At 38.7% G+C, this 22,321-nt stretch overlaps 1 protein-coding gene across 2 annotated transcripts in view; it reads left to right on the forward strand.

Moving 5' to 3' along the window:
* The first annotated feature begins 8,121 nt into the window (after positions 1-8,121).
* The window catches only part of LRP6 (LDL receptor related protein 6), a 123,980-nt gene continuing 109,780 nt past the window's right edge, over positions 8,122-22,321 (forward strand). Inside the window, exon 1 of one of the 2 annotated variants that reach the window (XM_081127995.1) lies at positions 8,122-8,455. In XM_081127995.1, coding sequence (XP_080984121.1) covers positions 8,401-8,455 — 55 coding nt within the window. In that variant the 5' untranslated portion in view covers positions 8,122-8,400. The remainder of the gene's footprint in view (positions 8,456-22,321) is intronic. The other variant, XM_081127996.1, reaches the window with a different exon arrangement.

Consider the following 22,321-nt stretch of genomic DNA (forward strand, 5'->3'; position numbering starts at 1 on the left):
CAAAAAGTTCAAAAAAAGTTAAGTTCAGTACCAAGAACTTTTTGTCCTTAACTATTTGCGAGTAAGTACAGACCTGAAGTTCCTTCACTCCCAAATCCTTTTTAGTGTTATTTCCTACACAGAAGGACTCTCTCCTACAATCACAATTAAAACAAGAAAATTTACATTGATAAGTCACTGCTATCTAATCCTCAGACTCCTCCACTCAAGTTCTGTCAATTAACTCAATAAAATGTTTTGTAGCAACAGGATCTAGTTAGAATCACACATTGCACTGAGTTATGTCTCTCTAGTCTCCCTTAGCCTGGGCCAATTCCTTGGTCTTTCCTTGACTTTTGTGACCTTGATACTTTTGAAGAAGACAGGTTATTTTGTGACTTGTCTCTTAATTTGGGGTTTACTGGCATTTTCTTATGATTAGATTCAGGTTGTACAACTTTGGTAGCAAGAATATCATAGAAGTGATGCTGCTTTCTTCTTTACTATATCCTGCCAGGTGGCTCATGATTTCAGTTTGCCCCATTACTAACGACGTTCCCTTTGATTCCTTAATTAAGGTGATATCTGCCAGGCATATCCTCTGGGAAAATACTCTTTCTCCTCCTCAAACCATGCTAACACCCCATTCCTCATCAAATTTTTGATGTGCTCATTTATTTATGTCTGTTTGCACTCATAATTTCCTATTTTATTCAGTGGGGCATGGTATTTTGTACTCATTTTTAATTTTCATGCTCACCTTGCTCCTGATTGGGCCAGTGGCAGTCCCTTCAGGCTGGCTTCTATGTTCTTTGCACATTTCCCCACCATTCCTTGAGCCCTTTGCTCTCTGCCACAAGGTGTTCCAGACTCATCTTATACTTTCCCTACCCCAGATGCGGTATCAGCCATTTCTATAGGGGACCCTAGTTTTTTCCCAAAGGAAAATGTATTTAGAAGCCAAGATCTCAACAATAGCTGTGCTCATTACGACTAGACTGTCACACTCTCAGACCTGCTGTGGTAGCTGTAAAAATGTGTCACTCAGATCTCCTCCTACAGGGAGCATAATTGACTGACAGTGCCCAGGACTGCCCCCTGGATCTATTACCCTGTTTCCAAGGGCTATTCTCAGTCAATGTGAGAGCACAGCAGGGGTACTGAAGCAGGCCCATTCTGGGAAGACACAGGAATTCTTCAGTGGGTAAATCTGGCTTGGGAACTCCCCATCCACCTGGTAAATCCATGCTTGGAACTGCGCGGTCCAAGACTGTTCCTACTCCAACCCTTCCTTATCTCCCTCCACAAAGGGCAGACTACATCTCAGTCTGAAGGATCTCTTTCCCTTCTTTTGTTACCTATCACTGTGTAGCAGTTACCCCCTCTATGTAGTGGCTTAAAACAAAATGAATATTGGTTCTCTCACAGTTTCTGTGGGTCAGGAATTGGGGAGCAGATCAGCTGGTCTGGAATCTGTGGTGATGTTGCTGTTAAGATGTTAGCCCAGCGCAGTCATCTGATGGCTTGACTTACTTGATCTTGGAGGATCTGCTTCCAAGATGGTTCACTTGGCTGTTGGCAGGACATCTTAGTCCTCAAAATGTGGACCACTCCATAGGTTTACTTGAATGTCCTTGAGACCATGGCAGAGGATTTTTCCCTATAGGAAGTGCTCCAAGACAACAAGCCAGAAGCGATTATGTCTTTTATTGTCTAATCTTTTTTTTTTTTAATATATCTTTATTGATTTCAGAGAGAGGAAAGGAGGAAGAGAAAGAGATAGAAACATCAATGATGAGAGAGTCATTGATCAAGCCCTCAACCCGAGCATGTGCCCTGACCAGGAATTGAACCCCATCGCCTGGATCCCAGATCCACGCTCAACCGCTGAGCCACACCCGGCCGGGCTATTGTCTAATCTTAAAGTCACACTCAGTCATTGCAGCAACAGATCAACTCTATTCAGTATGAGAGGATTTCACAGGGGTGTGACTACCATGAATTGAGAATCATTGGGGGCTATCACCTCAGAGCCTATCATACTCACCCAATAAATCTCTTGCACATTTAATATGACTTTATTAAATCACTGCCAGGGGCCCTCCTAGAGCCTCTGGAAGAAGCTGTGAAAGGGAGTATGGGAGGAAGGGAGCTGAAACTCCAGCAGCCTTTGATAAGTACCCTTATTCTCCTCTCATCCAGAAGCAGCGAGTGTCCTCCTCCTCCCATCCAAGGCCAGCCCATCCTGCTGAACCCCAGATCTTCTGGGAAGTCCCGATTCACTTCTCTTTCTGCATTCATTATTAGATCACTCACTTCAGGTTATAAATACGATCATGTTCCTTTTAAACTTAAGAAGAAAGTGATCAATCAATGCTAACCAAGTCAACCCCCAATTCCTCCACCTCCAAATTCTTTTCCAGCCACCCAATTGTTCTCTTGCCTTTAACAATAAAATTCTGGAAAAACAACTGTTCTATCTCCCTGTTTCCCATTAATCTCTCAATTCACTGCATTCTTGCTTTAAGTCTCATAACTCTGCTGAAATTGCTTTGCGTAAAGTTACCAATGACTATTTTGTTCACTTTAATTTCATTAGCAATTTTTAAAGACCCAGTCATTTGAATTAAAAAATAATAGTCCTCATAGTATCTCAAATAATAAGATGTCTAAAGTAGAATTAAGTTTCCTTCTACCTCCTGTAAGTACACTCCTGAGTGTCCACTTTGAACAACTTCATGTTTACCATTCATACTTTCTGCTTACCCATCCAAATCCAAAACAGACATATATGTAACTACATAGGATTTCTTTTTCTTTTCTTCTTTCCCTTTCTCCTTCCCTTCATTGCTTCTTTTCTCTAAATAAAAATCCCCTCACACCAAACATACTATTCTCTAACTTGCTCTTCAGTTAACAATATATCAAGCCTATACTTCCAAAGCAATACATATAAATCTATATAATGACAGTGGAATCTTGGTTCTCAAACTTAATTCATTCTGGAAGCTGTTCTAAAACAGAACAATTTTTTCTCATTAGAAATGATGTAAATTGAATTAATCCAGTCAATATCCTCAAATGATTCCCTGTTTTAACCTTTCTTATACACAGTACATGTCTAATGTACTATTTAACCTATAAATAAACACTTTAAAAACCAAAAGTAGGTGAAATGTAAATGAAAATTTAACAAAAAAGAAACAATGTACAGTAAAAAATGAAAATTCAATAATAATAAGCAGCAATAAAAGCAGAAAAAAATGAAAATATTCACGGCACAATCTCCTGAGATGTTAACAACATGAGGGTTAGCCTGTAAATTGACTCATACTCATGCATTCTCTCCTTTGTCACCTGAGAGGTGCATGACTGATCATATGGGTATCAGCATAAAAGGGTTGTCAGGTTGAGAAGCGAATCGTTCAAGATGGAAGATGTTTGAGAACCTAGGTTTGACTATTTTTAACAGCTGTATAGTATTCCACAACAAGGATATACCATTCTCATTCAACTATTCCCTATTGAAGTGCATTCAGGTTCTTCTGATTAGGTTGAACCATATAAAACTGTCATATTTGTAGGCTTATTTTTTGTTGTGTTTATTAGAGAGAAAGAAAAAGGAAGAGAGAGAGATCGATTTGTTGCTCCATGTATTTATGCATTCTTTGGTTGATTCTCATATGTGCCCTGATGGGGATCAAACCCACAACCTTGGCATATTGGGACAACACTCTAGCCAACTGAGCTACCCAGCCAGGGCTATTGGGTTTATTTTCTATTACAAACAATATTATAACAAATATCTGTATACATGTTTTTATAAACTTTTGCTTTTGTGGATAAGAAGGTGTGGGATTCTTATTTAAAAGGTATGTATGCTGAAAGTAGATTGCCTTCCTAAAATACTGGTATAATGTATGGTTGAATCAATGACCTTTTGGGAAGTTACTCCACAATGCCTTTTTTCAGTGCTTTTCTTAGCAGACTTCTCCATTGTATATGTCATCACTGAGCACACCTTCTCTCTTGCCACACTTTAAACCAATTTTCCACCTGCCTCTTTTTGGTCTCTTTCCATAGCTTCTCTTCTGTTTGTTTCTAGATACTTGTATACTACATGGTTCTTCCCTAGCTCACTTTTCTAGTCACACTAAACGCTTTGTTCTCCTGTTAGGTTAAGTTTATGGTTTCAACTATAATATCTATCTACCCTCAGCCCGCCAACAAGGTGGTCCAAAGGTGACTTCCCCTGAATTAGAATAGGGTTTCCCTTACTGAAGATGTTTTCCTGTCATTGTGCAGAAAATTGTGGTAATTACTATTCAGGCATACTATTCAATATTCTACAATATGTCCCCTGGGTTGTGCGGTGTCCAAACTCCACGATCATCCTTGATAGCTGTGTTTTCCATTACTCTCCTGAGTTCAAACTCCCATATCCTAATCTCCAGCTGGACGTTTTACAGGCACTGCCAATATAGAAGACCCATTGTTTAACTTATCATCACCCCCTCTTGAAATACTGCTTATGCATTTCTTCTCTTAGTAAATGAGGCTCCATTCATTGGGGTGCATAATGCAGAAAATTGGAAATTCATTCTAGACTCTCTCTCTCTCTCAATTCACATCTGATAGGTCGCCCAGTGCTGCTGTTTCGATTTCATATTCCTGAAATCCATTATTTCTTTTCAGTCCCCAGTGCTGCTGTCCTCACCTTTCTTTTCATAGACTGAAAATAACTTCCCACTGCTCTTCCTACTTTTTCCTTTGCCTCCCTTCCATTATCCACACTGCTGCCAGCGAATTTGTTTAACATGCAAATCAAGGAGAAAACCCTTTAATGTCCACACTGTTAGTAAGCTAAAATCTAAACGTCTCAGCACAACTTTAAACAGCATTCTCTTATCCAATACCTACTTAATGGTCTTGACTCGTTTCCTGACATCCTCTAAAAGCAACCTGTGCTTCAGCTACATGGGTCTACTTTCAGATCCCGAGCATGCTGAAAACTCTCTAAACTCTGTGCCTCTGCCATGCTATCCTTCTGCTTGGAATTTCTTGCCAGTCTTGTTGGCCTGACAAACTCCTACTTACATTTCAAGGCTCAGCTTTAGGGTTACTTTTCCTTCTGTAAATTCTTCAGGCAGACTTAAGCACTTCTGTACTTGAGTTCCTTGTTAATATGGTACACTCCCGCACTATAGCAATTTTAATTATTTGTTGCATTAATTAATGTTTTCAAACTAGGTTATAAGCTCTTTGAGGGTAGGGACTATGATTAATCTCATCTTTGCATCCCCAGCACTTAACACAGTGACTGGCATTGAATATTTAATAGGTACTTGAATGAATGCAAAATCAAATTAGTTAAGTGTAGTGAGAAGAATAGTGTCTAGGCTATAGTTTAAGCTTAAGCTATAGGTTTGCACTTAAGTGCCCTTAAAAAATTGTAAAAGAATATATAATACATTAAAGGAAATTTAAGAACAAAAGTAAATATATTATTTCACTATTCTAATGCCTGTTTTAGTGCATTTACTTTCAGTCTTTGCTCAATTATGTGATATTTATATATCTATATATGTGATATATATATAACATGTGTGTTTGTTTATATATGTATATATATATTTATATTTTACATAGCCGTAATTAAAACGTATATGTACTTTTACATGCTTTTAAGTTTAGCTAAGTATAAACATTTCCCAACACTGTTGCATTGTCCTTCTAAGTATTATTTTTCAGCATTGTATATCTCATTTCCTTAAATAGGTTGATAGCCTAAAATTTAAAAAAACTTAGGTTGCACTAGTTGGTGTGGCTCAGTTGGTTGAGTGTTGTCCTGTGCACTGAAAGGTCTCCAGTTTGATTCCTGGTCAGGGTCCATACCCAGGTGGTGGGTTCAATCCCCAGTCAGGGTGTGTGCAAGAGGCAACTGATCAATGTTTCTCTCTCATATTGATGTTTCTCTCTCTTTCCCTCTCCCTTCCTCTATCTCTAAAATCAATAAAAACATTTGAAAAAATAAAAAAAACTTAGGTTTTACTCACTTTTCTATTATAAATAGGAAGAGATTCAGGTTTTGTGAAACATGAAATTGATACAGTTTTGAGGGGTGTTAAAAAAAAAGAATACAAATTATTTTACTTTTGCAAATAGGACCATGTGACCACTTTGCCAAGGTCCCTCCACGGGCTCAGAGGGGGCTTGGGAAAGTGAGAGGTCCTAAAGATTGTTTCATTGGCTTCACTATTAACTATCTTCAATGATACATAATTCTGCATGTAATTTTTGTCTCTCTTCCATTATTTCCCAAGATTCCAAGTTACTATGACACTGTTCACCTTAAAGGAGTTGAGAAAGGAAATGGTTATATATTTATATATATATTATTTAATTCAATCCCACTTACAAGCCTGAAGGAGACACTATCCCCATTTTACAGAGGAGAAAACTGAGGTGCAGTGCATTTAAACATCATGCCCAAGATCACACATCTAGTAACTGGTAGGGCTGGATCCACACCCATGTCTCATTCCAAACCTCATGCCTTCATCACTGACATCATAGTGTCTCCACAGCCTCAGTAGCTTTACAGTAATATATCCCCTAGGCTATTGCTAAAAAAAAAATGGTTCTCAGCTACGTGTTTTGAGCAGGCCAGAATACAAAACTTACAGAGTACTGACATGGTTTTTGGAAAAAATCACTGGTGGCTAGACTTTCATAGGTAAATTTAGGATAAAGTGACTTGGCTGCTTTTGCCTTTCTCTCTTACAGACATGCATTGTTCTGGTTCAGCAGACATTTCTTGGAAGGAGGAGAGTGGCATCAGAAGCCCTGGCTTGGGTTTGGGTCCTGCTATTCAGTATTTGAGTGGCCTTGGATAAGTCATTGACCTCCTCAGGTTCTCTTTCCTCCTTGCAATGAGGATCATAAGTAACAGGATCAAAACTATCCTGCCTCGCCCCAGGGTAGTTTTAAGTGTCAAATGTGATGTGTGTAAGCTCTTGGAGAAATCCAGTGTCCCTGAGTTACTAGTAACATTGCTGGAGAAGCTCCCCTTCCTCGGCCCTGTGCCCAGGTAAGGGCGTGTGACAGCTGGGCAGGATGGGCCTGGTGGCCCCATTGCAGTTCCTGTGCCTCTGGGAGTGTCCCCTAGACCGCCGCTGCCACCGCGCTCCTGGGAGTGTCGGGGCGCTGCCCGGTGCAGCGGCGGCAGCCGAGGCTGCGCGAAATCAACCTGAGATTCTGGGGCATCCTTTCCTCCTCAAGCTGAGAACTGATCCTCAAAAAATGACAAACATTCATCATAAACGCAACTTGTAAAAATCCCCAATACAGTCCGGTCCAATTGTCCCTTTGCTCCGTCTTAGGTGCTGACGCATTTACCTTGGAATTTTATCTGCCAGTTTAGAAATCTTTCGTTCTGGTCTGACTTAATTCTGGGGTCAATCTGTAGTTCTGGGAAGCCAGGAGAAAATAAAAATCTCAGTCTGAGTTGCCGTTTGAACATCCTTCACCAGATCCACGTTTAAAGCTGGTGTTCAGTAGCATTGCCTTCTATTTTCCTTAAAAAAATAAAAAATAAAAAAAAATGCTTAAACCAATTTCCAAAGCAGAAGATTGAACTCATCACCCGGGGTCGAGATCCGCGTGGCTCCCCGAGCGGGGACCTGCAGCTCCGTCGCCCCCGGCCCGCCGCCCCCATCACCCGGGCCCCGGTGGCAGCCGGCGCGGCCCCGGAGCCCCACCTGGCTCGGCCGGTGGCCGCCGCACAAAGAGCGGAGCAGGCGGCGGCCCGGCCGAGCCGCAGAAAGTAGTCCCGACCAAGCCGGCTCCAATGTTGTTCGACGTCGCTTCACGCCCTCCGCGGGGAGGACCGAAGCCGCCGGCCCGGGAAAGAATCCCATTGGAATGCGCCGCCGGGCGGCCTTTTGCCTCCAGGTCCCCTCCGCGCGCCCGGCAGGTCTCCCGGGGTCTAGAGGCGGAGGCCGTGCGCGCGCCCCCGCTACCTTTCCGACTGCGCAGGGGGCGGCGCCAGGGGAGGGGGTTCGGCCGCGCGCAGGAAGACCTTCGCCGGGATTCGTGGCGGCGGCGGCCGGTGCGTATCCCTGCGCCGCTGCGTGAGAGGAAGAGGCTGAATGAGGAACTGCGCGGGGGAAGCGGGGCGCCGGGGGAGGAGGCGGCGGGATGGAAGCAGGCGCAGGCGTCGCGCGAGCGCCGGCCAGAGCGGCGCGGTAGAGAGGGCGGCGGCGCGCGCGGAGCCTTGACGTGCCCCTTTCTTTCTTCTCTCTCTGGAAAGCTGGAAGCATGAGCGTGCAGACCTGCCGCTGCGGCGGCCGCCCCGGCTCCTCGCCTCCGCCTCTTCTGGCCGCCCCTCGCCGGTGAGAGAAGAGGACGCGAGAAGGGAAGATGGGGGCCGTCCTGAGGAGCCTCCTGGCCTGCAGTTTCTGTGCGCTCCTGAGAGGTGGGAAGAGTGAGGGGGGGAACGGGAAAGTTGGTGGGGTTTGGGGGGGAGGTGGCCTTGTTTTGTGTGTGTCTGGGGGGGAGGGGAGAGGGGAGGGAGAAGAAGGGGAGCAGGAGCGAGGAGAGGCCTGGTCATGGGGAAGGAGCGAGAAAGGGGCCCGGGAGCAGGGGCTGTGCGCTCTGTCTGGCCACAATGCAGACCCCTGCCTAGGTTTCCCGACCTTATCTGGGCAAGTGGGAGCCTCAGTCCGGGCTGCTGCTCTTAGTGAACCCCCACAGCCCCGTGCTGTCGGAATGACTGAGGGTCTGTGTGTGTCTTTCTGCTTGGAGTCATCAGGGAGAAGGGGCTTTGTATATATTCTGGCTTTTAGAAAATTTGAGCCCAAGATGATTTAACGTTGGTCTCCTCTCCTCGAAGCCCCCACTTTTCTGTGACTCTTCCGTGAACTTTTAGAGCCCTCTTACTATTTTTCCAGGCCTTGTTACAGCTAATAATTGGCTTCCGTTGGGTATATAATGATCCTGGGTGAAGCACAGTTGGAAAGTGACTCGGAGGTTATAGGTCGAGCGATTCGGCACTGGGAATCTTCTGAGCTTCAGTTCATAATAAAATGGAAACGTTGCCCTTGTAATCCTTGGTGTTCAGGACTTGCCCCTATTTTCGGAGCATGCAAGTGTACAGTTGGCACCAACTAGGAAAGTCATCCTTGTGTGAAAAGGAGCCTGCCTTTGGGACCTAAGTTATCATTTGCTGCGCTCCCCAGGGGACTGCTTGGCATTTGGGTAAATAACCTAGGCTCGTCTAGATAATTTGCTCTAGAATCCCCTGCATTCGTTGGTCCTGTGATTTTTTAAATTGGCCTGCAAAGCTGTCACATATGCTGTGACTTTTATTTTGTGACAGTTCACTAGGTTTGACTGGCCCGAAAGATTTCAACAGCTCTTCTCAAACTTCGCAGTGTTGAAGGTGGTGATGAGTCTGGTGCTATTGAGCAGAGGAATTACAGTCCTGATTGATGCAATGGCTTGTGGCTTTGGTATTGTTAAAATTCTCACTTGTGTTCTGGTCATTCTTTTCAGGTATGAGACCTCTTGAGTCTGGAGATTTTTAGCTGTTCATTTAACAAGCTAAACTTTTGTTAAGCCTCCAAAACTTACTGAAGTTTAGAGAACACTATAGTAACTATCTTGTGATATGAATGAGCCAGGTGTGCCATTTCTGTGTGTATGTATCTAAGTTGGATGAGTGTGAGTGACCTTTTTTTTTTTTTTAAGAAGAATTCTTTGCGGGATTATTATGTTTCCATGTCATATCTACTTACATTTAATAATTAGGACTCACTAAGCATATTCCAAACTGTTTCCACATGTAAACCCCAGAAAGATAATGCTCATTTAATTTTCTTGGCAGAGGATTTAATGTGGTTTTAGGTATTTGAGAAGTTTAATAAATATATGTTTATTTTAGTATCGTATACTCCCTGTTAAAAGGGGTTTTTGCCATAGCTGTGAGAAACAATTATATTTGAAATCACATATGTATATATTTTAAGACAGAAAGTTAATAATGTTAATAAATATGGGAGTCAGGTTACAGGGGAAATTTAAATCCATAACCCAGGATGCTTCTGGTTGCCCAGTTGTATTTCTTGGAGGGGAAGGGTGTGATGTAAATCCATTTGTTTAACACCAAGTTAGAGCCTACCGTTACTGGAGTTAAGAGAAGTTGCCCTCGAAGTAATATTTTGAAGTATAGTAGTATTATAATACCAAAGAGTTAGTGGTTTAAATTGCCTTATTTCCACTAGCAAAGTTTCCAGAAGTGGAGTTTTCATTTTAAATGTAGCATAATAATGGTAAAAGATGTCCTCTGAATTTAACAGTAATTTGACTGTGAGCATACATGAACTGAAACTGTCTTTTGATGTGAAAGATTTTTATTGATAATTTAAGTTCTTTTTGTTCTTTGATAATGTCATCCTCTGTTATAATAGTGATATTAGTTAACCTTAGGCTCCAAGGAGAAAAATGTGATTAATTTGTTGCAGCAAGGTAGTTTTTCTTCACAGAAGAGTTGGAGCATTAACATTGGGAAGATGGAATGATGACAGAGTTGGGAGACCGTTTGTCCCATAGCCCTATTACATCAATAGCTAAAAGTCGGAATAATGCAGTCATCATCTAGGCTGCATTTTCACTCCTATGATTGGAGGTGTAATGCAAAGAATTGGAGATTTCATTTCTAAAATCTTGTGTTTAAACTCCACATTTCACTACTTTGTGTTTCTGGTCTAGTCAGTCAGTTTCTCTGTGCCTCAGTTTCTTTACCTGTAAAATGTAATATCAATCTAATTTGCAGGTTAACTGGGTGTATTGAATGAAAATGAATATGAAGTGACCTGCAAATGTTATTTCTTGTTAAGATTTTTGATTGTGGACATATCCTCAAATGCTGAGGATTTGATATTTAATTTGTGTAAGATTCATGAATTCTTAAAGGTAGAAGAGATATTGATCATTTTGGTCTAACCGCTTTATTTGCAAGTGGTGAAGCTCAGATTCAGAGAGATTATAATGTAATCAATGTCCTACAGCTAATTAATGGTAGAGCAAGGATACATTGTTCATTCTTTCAGCAAATACATATGTATGGAATACTTATATGTCTGGCTCTAGTATATTGGTGAGCAAAATAGACATGGTTGCTGCTCTAATGTACCTTACAATCTAGGTTGTTGTCATTTTTATCATTCTTAGTTGCATCCAGGTACTGATTAGAAAAGATGATATCTCTGATTTTCTAGAGGAAATATTTTTATAAGAATATATGTTTTGGAGTGTCATTAGTATGTATAATCTGTAAATACCATGTCCCAGCTTACTCTGAGGAGCCTTTTGTAGTTTTATAAAAGTTCTTTGCTACTTACCATTTTTTTTTGTCACTTGCTTTGGTGGGTGGTGGTAAATACTTTTAGGACAAGCCACTGTTGTTTGCCATCTTATATTTATATAAAAGTGACCCTTGGAAGTTTTTTTAAAAAAAAGTCATGTATGATGAAGTCTTAGGGAGATATAATGAATTTTGGAGTGGGAATCAGGAGAATTAGGTTCTAATTTTAAGTTCGCCATTAGCTAGCTGTGTGACCTTGGATAAGTCACTTAATCTCTGTAAACCTTAATATCTTCATTAGGATAATGAATCCTTATGGAGATTCATAATTCATATTTACACATTAAGGGCTCAGACATTCCCAGGTAGAAATGGGTTAACTTTGTTTAACCCACTATTTCTCAAACTTGACACTGAATTTTGTCATAAATTCTTTTAACATTCTGTTGAACCTTTGTTCCAAGCAACAGACTTAAGGGTACCTGGCCTTGGTAACTCTTCAAGCATTGGGTTGATTCATGTGAATTGATATTTGATGAGAGTTTCATATACAGTAGTTGAATCTCATACTTTCATCGCTACTTACTTAGGGTTTGCTCATCTGGCTAGGGAATAAATTTAGTTTTGAAATTTAAGGTTTAAGCTCATTTTTATAACCAGGCCTAAAAGTGATTTCCCATGGTTTAGTTTTTCTTTTTATTTTTTATTTTTATTTTTTTTTTGCTTTAATGGGAGGTTTCTCCATTTGTTGAACTGAAATGCTGTTTTCATGTAGCTATACATGCTTTGGCCATCAGAAATGACTGTCTCCCAGTCGGGCATGGCTCAGTGGTTGAGCGTTGACCTAGGATCCAGGAGATTGGGGTTAGATTCCCGGTCAGGGCACATGCCCGGGTTGTGGGCTGCAACCGATCAGTGACTCTCTCATCATTGATGTTTCTATCTCTCTCTCTTCCTCTCCCTGAAATCAATAAAGATATATTTAAAAAAGAAAAAAAGAAAAAAAAGAAATGACTGTCATTTTTAGAGTATCAAGAAAGATTCTGTGAGAGTATATAAATGGAAAATATTTTATGTGAACTTATAATTTGAACATACTGGAAAAACACCACCAGTAATGGTTCTGTTTAGGCCATGGGTAACCATGAGAAAATTTATTTTCATCATGGAAATTTTATTGCAAATTTATATTCAGAGAAGATTATAAAGGAGGGTACCATAGTAGAAAGGTATGGGTTTTGTTGACAAACCAAGTTCAAATCTTCTATCACTTTATGTAGCCTTGGACAAGTTACTTAGCTTTAGTTTCTTCTCCTGTTAGATGGGAATACCTTACAACATTACTGTGGGAACTGATGAGATATTGTTTGTGAACAGATAGTACAGTGCATAGTTGATAGTAGATTTTGAATAATTAGTCGCTGTTATTAACATGGCTAAATTAAAAGAAATATTAATGCTCAGGAAAACATTTAAGTTCCAGATGCTGTTTTAGGTAGTCAATAATTTTAGTTTAGTGGTTTTTAACCTTTTTGAGTCCTCTGATATTTTCTCTTTTGTTTTATAGAAACAAGATGGCCACTACCTACAAAATATTTTACCTTAAAGGATTGCAACTTTAACATTGTTTTAGGTGATTATTATAAATAAGCTAGAGGAGAAACAGTTCAGTTGATTGTGGTACTTACTTACTTATTGAGTTAACAGTGGGCAAAATAATTTTATCAAAACATTCCTAATTGCCCAGCCAGTGTGGTTCAGCAGTTGAGCATCAACCTGTGATCCAGGAGATCGTGGTTCAATTCCTGGTCAGGGCACATGCCAGGTTGCAGCTTGATCCCCAACAGAGGGTGTGCAGAAGGCAGCCGATCAATGGCTCTCTCATCATTGATGTTTCTCTCTCCCTCTCCTTTCCTTTCTCTGAAATTCATAAAAAAATATATTTTTTTAAAAAAGATGACCAGATGCTGATATTTAAAAAACAAAAAACATTTCTAATTGAGAAATTTTATTGTATTTTTTGTTTGCAACAATTAAAATTATTCAGTCGATGAACTTCTCCCTGTAGGATGGGAAAATGCTATACTGTGTTTACCTGCATTGCATATTTCACCATTCTTTGTATCAGAGTCTTTATGTATGTTCTGTAAAATGAACCCATCTTAATGACTAGAACACTGCTCCATGTGAATAACTTTGAAATTTAGTCAAACACATGGACTGGGCAACGTAAGAACAGGATATTTGTCCTTGAAATTATTCATTTTAAATATGATTCATCATGAGTACAAGGAAAACAGTGTTACTTCATATTATTAGGATATGCTTTTGTTTCTCGAGCTTGTGTTATCCTCACAAAAGGTGCAAGAAATTCAGATGTGGGACTGGAAAATATTAAAATGTGCCTGGGTTCTATTTGGTGAAAATTACTGGTACTTCAGTGCTGTGATCCTGTTGCTGTAATGTGACTTGATAATTCTTGTTTCTGTGATACCTTGCTTGGATGGGCCAGGAGATTGTTGATGTGAAGTTCAGTGATATTTTCAGGCAAAAAAAAAAAATTAAGTGAATTTATCAGTTATTAATTGATACTAGGCCTAAAGTTATTGATTCAATTCTTGGTAAAAATATAAATGCAGAGGTGAATGTGGTCAGCAGTAGTCATATTTTTCAAGAAAATAGTCACTCAGATATTGGAAAACTGTGCCTTTATCAAATAATGTATGATTGACCAGGAGAGTATTTACTCTAATGGCCTTGGTTAGTCATCACTTTATCACTCCTGGACCAAAGCCACATCAAGTAAAGGATTTAGGGATAGAAGTCTTCCTCATTTTTGGCCAGCTTTATGGGAGGTGTAATTTAAGTATGTCCATATATCAATTTAAAGATACTATATTTTGCAAGTCTGAGAAAGCTAACAGCTGAACTTCATTAGCATGAACTCTTAGCTACATATTATATGGTATTTATTTGTAATAGTTTCTTGATTTATGCCAGTGAAGACAACAGCCCTTTGTTAGACAAAAAGTGTTTCAAGAATAGATTTTTTTCCCTTCATATGCCACAGTATACCAGAGCTTTGCACATACTAGGTATTCTAAATTTTATATTTAAAGCAATATAAAATGATGTGAATTTTCATGATATTTATAGTCTTATTTGGAGTTTCATTTTGTGTTGTGTCTCAGATAATTTATTAGACATGGTTAAATTATAAATTTATAATTACTATAAAGGTTTTTTAAAGCACAAATTAGGAAAATCTAATCATACTAATTAAAAATAAATCAGCATTTTTATAACATGTCAAATTTGAAAGGTGGATTATGTAATGTTTTTTGGTTTTAGGATATAACAATTGCATTGATAATATAATTAATGTGCTCAAGTACTTTTTTAACTATTTAAAAAAAGATATGATTCACATACCATAAAAGCTCATTTTAAAGTGTCCAGTTCAGTGGTTTTTAGTGTATATTCATAAGGTTGTACAACCATTGCCACTGTCTAATCCAGAACGTTTTCATCACCTCAAAAAGAAACCCTATGCCCCTTAGCAGTCACTTCCCATTTCCCCTTCCCCCCCAATCTCTGGTAATCTCTGGTAATCTCTGGCTACCACTAATCTACTTTCTGTCTCTATGCATTTGCTTATTCTGAACATTTCATATAAATGGAATCATGCCATATGTGGCCTTTTGTATCTGGCTTCTTTCACTTAGCATAATGTTTTCAAGGTTCATCCATGTGGTAGCATGTATCAATACTTCATTCACTTTTATGGCTGAATAATATTCCATTGTATGCATATATGAAGTACTTTCGAATATGAGTGTGGGTTTGATCATTGCAATTTTTATCTTGAGAAATTATTTCTGAAATCTGTTTTTGAAGGTACAGAAATAGACTTTTTTCTGTTCCTGTTTTTCTGCTGGAGAAGCACTCAGTAGTTCACTAGCATCATTTCTGTGTATTGATTTATGAATAGCCCTGTCCCAGTTAAACCTTTTTACCAAATTCATATCTAGGACAGAAGGAATATTAGAAATTACCTGGCCCAGCTTCTTCATTTTATAAATTAGAAAGATGAATGTCTAACCTAAGGCCAGATTGCTGGTCTGGACAGTAATTTTATATGCCATGCTTTTTTGTATGTACCTAATTTTACCTGGGCCTTGTGGTTTTGAAAATGATACAAATCACTTTTGATAGAGGAAAATAGCGTAATTTTGGAGTTTGCAAAGAGGTGGTTTATCATAGTACGGTTACATAAAAGCAGTTCTGGATTTAGATAAGGAGAGACTTTTATTCAAAAGGATTATTACAAAGGGAAAATGCTCTTACCGCCAGATCTGCAGGAATCTCAAAATCAAACACAAAAAAATTTCTTTTATAGAGAAGGGTAAGCAGGGCTAGCAGGAATTTTGTAGGCTTGTGGGCCAAGTGGGTGGGGGTGAGCAGATTGCAAGATCAGGGTAGTTTAACTGGAATTTTTTATTTTCTGCGGTCAGCTGATACTTGGAATGAACTGTTAAGGGAAAAAGTTCTATGTCTACTAGCTTAAACTTAGGCAAGCCAAAGTTTAGGGGATTTTGGTAGAGGAGAAAAGCCTGACTAAAGTTTGGTCAAGCCAAGTCAGTGGATAAGTAATGGGTAATTGTGAGCACTTGGTCAGTCTCCCTGTCGTTTAAAACAAACTTTGTCATTATTAGGAATATATTTTAGTCAGTGCAAGCTGCTATAACAAAAATAGTATAGACTGGGTGGCTTATAAAAGAACAGAAATTTATTTCTAATACCTGGAGGCAGGAAGTCCAAGGTCAGGGTGCCAGAATGGTCAGGCTCTGTGAGTATCCACTTCTGTGTTGCAGACTGCTGATCTCTGTATCCTCACAGAGTGGAGAGCAGAGAGAGGAAGCAAGCTCTTTCTTGACTCTTATAAGGGCACTAATCCCATTCACGAGGACTCCACCTTCATGACTTTATCTAATCCTAATTACCTCCCAAAGACCCCACCTCCTAGTCCTATCACATGAGGGGGCGGGGTTTCAACATACCAATTTTGTGGAGGTGGGGGGCACACAAACGTTTAGTCCACAAGGGAATAAAATAAGAGTCATTGCAAAGTTGGTCTCATTAGATTTGTCCTGATTATTTATGTAGGTTAGGCCTTTACGTTTGCTTTGCTGGAAGTTTTTATAAGGAATCTTGGGTAGGACTTTTAAAAGCCTATTGAGGCCAGAAAGCCAAGTTTAAGAATTCACCATTATGTTTCACTTGCAGTATCTATAGATTTGGGTGAATTCCTTAGGTTCTCAAAGTATCTTATGGTTCCTGGTCCTGCCCAGAAGTGACTTGCTTACTTCACCTGTAAGGCTGGGAGCTCTGTAAGCATTACAGGTGAAGTAAGAAAGGTCACTTCTTGCAAGGCATTTGTCCAGTTTCCCCATGAGTACTGTAAGTAAGCATTGGCTTCGTAAAATCAGTCATAGCTCTTTAAAAGTGATCATATTTAATTAAATGAACACCACTTTTAAATGCGAGATTCCAGTCAAAGCCTTGGTTGCATAACCAGTGTTTCCCAACTAGGAGGACAGACTCTTCACTGAACCTATGCACATAACTATATTGGCATGAAAATATGAATACTCAATAAGAATCTTTGAATTATGGAGGTGCAGGCAGGGAGAAAAAGATAAATGTTTTATTTTCATTTACAAAAGCATAGTTTGCTTCAATTGTTAATAAGTTATAGATAGTTTAGGAGAAGAGACAGGAGTTCCTTATATCCAAAAAACAGGACACTAAAGCATCAGCAATATTTTAAACAAAACCCATAATCATCCTTCATCAGTTTAAGTTTATTCAGTCCTGTGTAATTCTTGTTCTGCTAGATCTTGGGTTAGCAGTCTCATGAATCCACCTGTTTCTCCACTAGCTTTTTGGAAATAATCTACTTAGTCCACTGATATAGTCTCTAAGTTATTTAAGTGATGCCATCAGAAGCTTGTGCCCAAGAATACCTGGTATAGTCATTTTTCAGTAGTCCTTTTTTTGTTGAAGACAAGCACTTTGGCCTATAACTCACGTGCAAGCACTTTCAGGGAATCATCAGAATAAACCAAAGTATCTGTAGTGACAAAAGACTTAAAATGGTGTTGATTAACTTATTACTGATAATTTTAAAAGCGAAAGGTCTGATGAGAGTTTTTAGTAAAAAAATAATACAGTTGACAAGGAAGTTTGGTTTTTGTGACACACAAACCAAAATCAAGTCAATCCAAAGCAGTTTTAGGCAAACTATGATTAGTCTTGTTTTAAAGAAGAGTAAGTCTGAAGTAAGTCCTAAACATTTGTATGATAAAAGTCCATAAAGTAAGTGATGTGAACCCCCAGTTGAGAACCATTAGCTATCTACAATATATTGTGTTCAAATTACAGAAGTCAAATTGTGACCAAGTTGACATAAAAATATCATTAAAAATATAAAAAGTATAACTGAAATTACGACTTGTGATACTATATTGTTGTCTAATATTAGGCAAAGCAGCCCTGGGACTCCTGAGAAATAGAAACATATCATGGAAGTGAGAATATTGGTAAATTTCTAGGAACTACATAAAATTTCTGAAATAATCATATTAACATTTTACCCATACAGATTTAACCTAGGGGAGGGTAATCTCTTCTGATTTGACAATGCTTCCCGTGCAAATAAAAAAAAACAAACTAATTATTTTTAGCACCTCTCTTTTTAGTAGGTGAAAGAATAAATTCTTGTGAACCTCAAGGGACCATTGGATTTTGAAAAGACAGAGTGTCAAAAGTCAGGAGGTTTGAAATTTTTATTAAATAGGATCATGGGTCAGTGAGAAAAAATACATGGCTATCTGCTTAACCAAAGGCTCAAAAATCTTTATTAAAAGTTTACATAGGGAGGAACATTGTGGTGAAGAACCTTAGCTCTTTCAAAAGTGAGAAGACTTTGTTTATTTAAGTACAGTCATGCTCTGCTTAATGATGGAGATAAGGTCTGAGAAATGCGTCATTAGGCGATTTTGTCGTTGTGCGAGCATCATAGAGTGTACTTAACACAAACCTAAATGGTATAGCCCAGCAGTTTTCAAACAGTGTACCTCAAGAATTTTTTTTAATGTTTTCATTGGTTTTTTGTTTTTTTTAAGAAAGAGAGGAAGGGGATGGGGAGAGAATCTTCAGTGTGAGAGAGAAACATTGGCTGCTTCCCGATTGCACCCCGACCACTGGGGATTGAGCCCCCAACCTGGGCATGTGCCCTGAACAGAATTGAACCACGACGCTCACCCAACTGAGTCACACTGGCCAGGGCCTGCAAGAATTTTTAAAACATGCAATACCTTGACTATTTTAGTCAGAGGCACTGACCTCTTTTCTCTTAGATTGTCAAATAAATAAATGACAACAGCCAATACAACAATAGTCATCCAATATAAAGGAATAAAAGTTATACCTCTTTTTAAAAATCAGATTGGCAAAAAAATAAATTTTTTGTTGTGTTGCAGACTTTGAGTAATTAGTTTATGTGTGCCATGAGATAAAAAATGTTGAAAATCACTGGTATAGCCTGTTGCTCCTAGCCTATAAACCTTATCTATACAGCATGTTACTGTACAAAACAACATGAGATTAAATGAAGTATAAGAAGAAATGATGCAATCAAGACACGTAAACATGTATGAGGCTGCTGCTGGTGTAACAGCGTACTGTTTTTGTAATAAGTAGAGTATAGTCTAAAATAATGATAAAAAGTGGTTCGGTCCCGAGTTTTGGCACCAAAAAAAAGATAAATATAGTATAGTAAATACACCAGCCAGTGACAGTCATTTATCATCATCATGCAGTGTTATGTGTTGTACATAATTGTATGTGCTATACTTTTATATGAATAGCAGTGCAGTAGATTTGTTTATACCAGCATCACCACAAACATGTAAGTAATGCATTGTACCATAATGTTATGACGGCTGTGATATCACTAGGTAGTAGAAATTTTTCATCTCATTATAATCATATGGGACCACTTTCATACAGTCTGTTGTTGACCGAAACATTGTTATGTGGTGCATTACTGCAGTCAAGACATGATAAAGTCAACCTGAGGCACAGGAATTTCTGGTAACACAAAGAATCTTTGCCTTCTAGGGGGATTACTCAGAAGGCAGAGAAAAACCTTTTAACCTTCATTAAGAGCAGAACAATAACCCAAGAAAATTTTGTCATTTTAATAGAAAACCAAATTTTAATTTTGCATCAGTTCAATATTTGATACTCAGTGCTTTTTGAAAATCTTACAAATAAGCTCATCAAATCCTAACTGGCTGTTACCACAACAAACAAAATTCCTTTTTCATGAACTCTGTAACTTTCTATATCCATTCAGGTTTTGCCCCACATTTTCCTCCTCATTCTGGAGGAATTAGTCATTTTTACTTTAGGACTGTTTTCTTTTTCCTTATTAAAAACACATCCTGTATACCTTGCATGCAATGTTGTTCTTTTCTGTCACTATTTCTTCTAGTAGTCTCATTAACATGTAAGATTATAACTTCTTATTACAGTATCTACTATTTTCAGAGAAAACCATGAGGTGGGTGACTGTGAACTGTCTGTGATACTCCATTAGTAGACTGGTAGAGCTTCTGAATGTACATCTTACAACTTTCTATAGCCATATACTTCCTGATAGTACAACTTCTCGATGTAGCAAAAATGAGTATGTTCATTAATATACTCAATATATATAGCTTTTTGATACTATAAAAATAAGAAGCAAAAAACTTTTATGAAATTGGAATGCTTATGTTTCAGTGTTCTATCCTACTTCGAAATGACCTAGGTATTTAATGAAGCATAAGTGTAAGGTTTTAAGTTACTAAAAGATTTTGGAAACTATCTTCAAGTTTGCTTATTACAAAACATAATTACTTTTGAAATAAAGTTTGTCAGAATAATGATTCAGCTTGGCTAAATACAAATTGAGATGTAATGCTAGTTTATTCTAGTAAACCTGTAAAAGTTTGGGAAGAGCATATTGAAGTAGAATAAAAATATGCTTATTATACTTAATGCTGATAACTCAAAAGACATAGCTGTTTTTATTAAACCAACAATATTGAACTAGTCTCATTTGCTGAAGATTTACTTAAATATATGTTAACTTGGATCTTAAAACATTTGGATTAGATTCTATAAAAATACTTTTGAAAGTATAAGAACTTTAATTTCCTTAATTTCTGAAAATCCTAGGGATTTTTAATTTATATGAGGTCCCAGTTATCTTCAAGTATATCAGAATAGAACTCATTTAAGGGATTTTGTAATCTAAAGTTATAATTGGTATTACTGTCTGGAGGTAGGGAAATATTTTATATATATAACATACGTACACATAGCATATGAAAACATACAAATAGACACAGGTAGAGAGCTTATAGCTTCAATTTGAAATTTATAACTTACTGGTGGTTTATATAAAAGAGTTAGCTCTTGTCCTTTCTTTTACCTTTTTTTTTTTTTTTTAAACCATAATTGTGTGTTTTTTTTGTTTTGTTTTTTTCATAATTGTGTTTCTTGCTCAGTCAATATGAGGGCTGAATTGTCCTGATTAGTATTTGTGGAGGAGACCTTTAAGATTTCCTTTGCCCTGATGTGTAGTCTTAGGCAGGTTATGGACTGAATTTTGGGTGAGGGAACGAAAAAAAGACCAAGGGCTGTCTGGGTGTCTCTAAAGCTCATCTGAGTGGATAAAAGATTCAGCCTGTTTCCAATTAGTTTTTTTAACTTCAGGTTCCTGAGCCCCTCGTGAGTTCCTAGTTGGGAGAAGGGATCCTTAAAGCTCGAGTGACTACAGGGAGATGAAGGGTTGGAATGAGAAGGGAAAGGTCTGACGGGTGGGTGGAGGGAGTGTGGCAGCTGGGGTTTAAAGGATAGATTAAGAATTCAGGAGAGCTGAAGGGAAGGTTGGGGGTGGTAAAAAGGATGGAAGGGAGAGCAGGGGGTGATGGGAAAGGTGTGGTTTTAGGTGAGCCAGTTTGGGGAACTCCTATGTTTTCCCAAGGAGGATATTGACGTTCTCAATTGTCTTTAGAAAAAATTTGCCATTTTTTGAAGATACTGAACTTGAAGTAGTTCTGTAATGGTGAAGTGTGCAGTCAGTGGAAGAAGAAGAGGGAGGCTGCCCGTGGAGTGAGCGTTACCTGTGGGATTAGGTAATTAAATCAGACATATGAATTTATAGAGACTGGGAAAGAGTATTCCCCTGTGAGGAGTCAAGGGAAAATAAGAGGCCTCATAGAAGAGCTGGGCATATTCTCACTTGAGTCAGGGTGTGATTCTCTTCAAAGACCCAAAGAAAAATTTTCTTTGCTTGAAAATATCAGAGTAATTCCTTACCCTGTTGCAATAGACAAGATGGAGCACTGTTTTAAGAGTTGAACTCAAGGAAAGATCCCTCCTCTGAACAGGAGAGGAGTTTAAATGACTGATTGACATTATTGAGGTGGGGATGGCAAGGGTCCATAGGTGAAGTCCAATCCTCATCCAAGTCACGTCACCATACAGATGCCAAATAAAAATAAATCTTTACTTAGGAAAGAGACTTCATTCAAAAAGACTATTTCAATAGGGAGAATGCTCTGACCATGAGATACGCAGGTATTTCAAAATCAAACACAAAAAAGCTTTTTCTCTTATAGTAGAAGTGAAGAGTGCCAGCAGGATCTTTGTCGGAGAGTGGGACAAGCAGGTGAGGGGTAGCAGATGACATGACAGGCATTTTAACAGGAGATGTCTTTTTCTGTGGTCAGCTGATGCTCACTCAGAATGAGTCCTTACGAGAAGATTAAGAGTTCTTCATTTGCACCCTGGCTAGTGTAGCTCAGTTGGTTGAGCATTGTCCTGTGCACGCAAAGCTTGCTGGTTTTAATCCCAGTCAGG

This window comes from Miniopterus schreibersii, assembly GCF_964146895.1.
Source record: "Miniopterus schreibersii genome assembly, chromosome: 2".
In the NCBI taxonomy this organism is placed as follows: Eukaryota; Metazoa; Chordata; class Mammalia; order Chiroptera; family Miniopteridae; genus Miniopterus; species Miniopterus schreibersii.